The sequence below is a fragment of the Aplysia californica genome, unplaced genomic scaffold, assembly GCF_000002075.1.
Source record: "Aplysia californica isolate F4 #8 unplaced genomic scaffold, AplCal3.0 scaffold00963, whole genome shotgun sequence".
Taxonomy (NCBI): Eukaryota; Metazoa; Mollusca; class Gastropoda; order Aplysiida; family Aplysiidae; genus Aplysia; species Aplysia californica.
Genome location: NW_004798233.1, coordinates 199,045 through 202,783, shown reverse-complemented (window position 1 = coordinate 202,783; position 3,739 = coordinate 199,045). Strand labels below are relative to the sequence as shown.

The 3,739-nt window shown below is 41.2% G+C and overlaps 1 protein-coding gene across 3 annotated transcripts in view; it reads left to right on the top strand.

Annotated features, from left to right (window-relative positions):
* LOC101846777 (EVI5-like protein) overlaps positions 1-3,739 on the top strand; it is a gene marked incomplete at its 5' end in the record, with an annotated part of 12,306 nt that overhangs the window by 3,644 nt on the left and 4,923 nt on the right. For all 3 annotated transcript variants that reach the window (XM_013089491.2, XM_013089492.2, XM_035973042.1), the window contains 2 exon segments: positions 416-658; positions 2,203-2,289. In XM_013089491.2, coding sequence (XP_012944945.1) covers positions 416-658; positions 2,203-2,289 — 330 coding nt within the window.

Here is a 3,739-nt window from a genome sequence, read left to right as displayed (position 1 = left end):
TACCTCTGAAAACAGGTAACCCCACCTCCTTCATTCGCAAATATCTCGACTTGTATTCAAGATAAATGGATCTTTTTTTCCTCCAAATAAAGACAACTGAACAAGCTATAAGATGATACCAATAACTCTACAAGCTCAAAAATTAACGAGAGGCTGAATCCACCACACTGCCTCACATATGGGTACCTGACAAAGACAAAGAAAAGTGTTGTCAGTATATTGATATTTAAGTTCCTATGAAATGGCAGCTTGCACTGAAATCTTCTTAGGATGCGAAGAATTTGTCATGGACTTAATGACTTAAGAGCTCCGTGCCTACTTGCGTCTGGTGATATAGATGCCTATATAGATGCAATCTATTGATTAGTAGTAGTAGTAGAAGTATTTCATGATCTCTGTCATGGCTTTTTCACAGAACCAAATTTGCACCAATCAAATCCGTCGCATGGGAGAGGACAACAAAGAACTGAAGAAACAAATGGAGGAGGCACTGGAGCGAGAGAAGGACTTGCGGACGAATATCAAAGACCTGACGCGCAAACTGGATGACACGGAAAGTAAGAGGAAGGAAGAGGGAATGATGGCGCGCATCAAAGAGGCAGAGAGTGTTCAGCAACTAGCTGAGCTGAGGCACAAAATTGCTTTGATCGATATCCAGGTAAATAATTTTCATCATACTTGAACTTAGTAAACCCTAGTGGCTGCTCCCAGCATTTGAAGTTTCCTCCTAAAATGACAAAGAGACTGCTTCTAGCGGCTGTTGTTATGCTCACAGATACTAGTTTTTCATCTTAACAGTCATGAATGCAAATACAACTTTGTACGAAGCTTTTCTTAGGGAAGTTATACTCCTTGTATGCCTTTCTTGTCTTTTTCCAAGAACTAAGAGGCCAGTATTGTGACGTCGTGCTTCTCTTTACTCTAACGCTTTAGTTAACTCTTTTCCTCTGTTTCTTTCAAGAGATTTATTTCCAAGCCTCTTTGTATGTATTGACTGCTTAGGATAAGTCTCCACCTCACACCATTTTAAAAATTGATGTATGATAGCGTCTTACGCTGAACAGTCATCTGTATTTGCATGTAAAATTCACGGTCAGTTTATTTGGCCTCAGGTGGTTAGTGGGTGTTCTGGTGTCGTTTGCTCCTTCTTCCCTATCAATCATGTTTCGCCTGGATCCCTCCTCCTTCTTTTGTGTGTTTGTTACTTTCTTGTCACACCTCTAGTCTTCAGCACTTGTTTGACTTTGTTGTGTTGCAAGTGCTGTAAAACTCTTACTAAAAATAGAAAGATTTATATCCAAACCTGTGTGTATGCTTTGACTGTTTAGTGTAAGCCTCTTTTTCCAACACCATTTTGAAAAGTGACGGGATAGTCTTACACTGAGCAGTCATTCTGTAATTGCATTAAAAATTCATGGTCACATTTTATTATCAACTTTTCCTCCTTTATAGACAAGGATAGTGTTTGGTCTGCCTTCACAATCCATTCTAAAGGGTTCTTAACCCTGTGAACACTTTGGGTTGAAAATCCGGTATGAATGCAATGTGGTAAAGGTCCTGGGGTACCAATATGTCAATGTGACATACCCACCTAAAAATACCATGTGATTGCTGAAATAGAGCACAAATACGAAACCGCAGTATCAGTATACACCAACATAGTGATATGACTACCAATATATGAGATAGATAAATAAGATCAGCACTAAAATAAGCTGTTGAAAAGTATACCGAAAAGATCAATGAAATTACTCAGGAGCCCAGGGTATAGCTCATTTGACCCTTTGGGCCCTGACCTCCTGTGGCTACCATTGCTCCTCTGCATGAGCTCCTGAGTGGTTCACGCCTTCATTTATATCATCGTCAGAATCACATCTCATACCCCATTCAAGGTAGTCCTTGTCATTACCAACACCTAATTCAGAAAGATCTTCAAAATAATCAATGTTGTCCTGTGCAGAAAACACTGATTTCTGTGCCCGTTTTGTCTCAGACAGGCCGGATCAGGGATAGGGTCTCGCTCACTGCTGTACTAGTGGTTAGGCATACGAGCAATTTTACGTGCCACCGGTGTACTGGTGGCAAGGGCTTAAAGGTTTAGAAAATGCCAGTTGCAGAGAGTGCTGAGAAGTTGAGGGGATGTGCGGAGTCTCACTGTTGTGTGTGCGAAGTCTCACTGTTGTGTGTCCTCTGTCCTTTCAGAAGGAAGAACTGCTGGCCGCGGGACGGCTGCACGAGAAGGGAGAGAACCAGGAGCTGAAGAACAAACTGCTGGACCTACAGGACGAGGTTTGACCAGAGCTTGACTTCTTTGTCCTCGAAACTTTGAACTTTGTTTTTGTCATCTTTGTGGTTCATTTGTGAGTGGGGAGGGTGCTCTGGTGTGGTTTGCTCTTTCTTTCCTATCAAACATCTATAGTCCTTATATCTCCTTTTTTTGTTAGTGACCAGTGGGTGTTCTGGTGTGGTTTGCTCCTTCTTTCCTTTCAAACATGTTTTGTCCTTATCTCTCCTTCTTTGTGTGTGATTGGGGGGTGCTCTGGTGTGGTTCGCTCTTTCTTTCCTATCAAACATGTTTTGTCCTTATCTCTCCTTCTTTGTGTGTGATTGGGGGGTGCTCTGGTGTGGTTTGCTCCTTCTTTCCTATCAAAGATCTATAGTCCTTATATCTCCTTTTTTTGTTAGTGACAAGTGGGTGCTCTGGTGTGGTTTGCTCCTTCTTTCCTTTCAAAGATCTATAGTCCTTATATCTCCTTTTTTTGTTAGTGACAAGTGGGTGCTCTGGTGTGGTTTGCTCCTTCTTTCCTATCAAACATCTATATTGTCCTAATCTCTCCTCCCTCTGTTTTTTGGGTTGGTTTTTTTTTCTTGTTGTATGTTACTTTCTATATAACACCTCTATTCTTCTGTTCGTATATAACCTATTTGCGTTGTGTTGCTAGTGCTGTAAAACTCTTTTGAAAACTAAAATTTTGGTTCATTTACCAGTGAGCATTATTTTTCTGTTTTGTCAGTTTTATGGTTTATTTACCAAGTGGTATTTATTTCTGCTAAATTTCATGTTAAATCTGCCCTGTACCCTGCCTACCACAAGAGGATGAGCGGGTGGTTGGAGGGAGCCTCTGGTAGGTCCTACTTCTTTACTTTCCTTCTGTTGTTTCTGACTGGCTGTCTTACTTTTTCCTAACACTAAATGAATATTATTGTGTCGATGTGCTTCCCTTTACCCAAAGAAAGAAAAAAACAACAACAAGAGGTTGAAAAACTTCAACTAAAAAAAAATAATTTTTTGACTGAAGTCATGATTTTGAACCCCTTTGTTGTCACCAATAGAAAAGCCTATGATAGATATCTTTATTGTTTAGGAATTAAGCCTTTGTACAGTAAGCAGTAAGTAAAGGTTACTCTGTCTCTAAATTGTATGCTTATTTTGATTAAGATTTGGTTGTCTCCCTCCCCACTACCCTCCCTCTTCACATTTCTCTCCATCTCCCAACCCTCTCTGCTTCTCTATCATCCTCCCCACCTCCTTTTTCTTTTCACCACTCTTCCTTTTTTTTAAATTCCCCTTCCCCTCTGCCACTCTCCCCCTCCTCTTCTCTCTCCACCTCTCCCTGCACCTCCCTTTCACATTCACACCTTTCCCCCCTCTTATCCCCCATGTTCTCCGCCTCTACCTCCTCATCCCCCTTTCTCTTCAATTCCTTCCCCTTCTCTCCTCCTCCTACTTTTGCTTCCA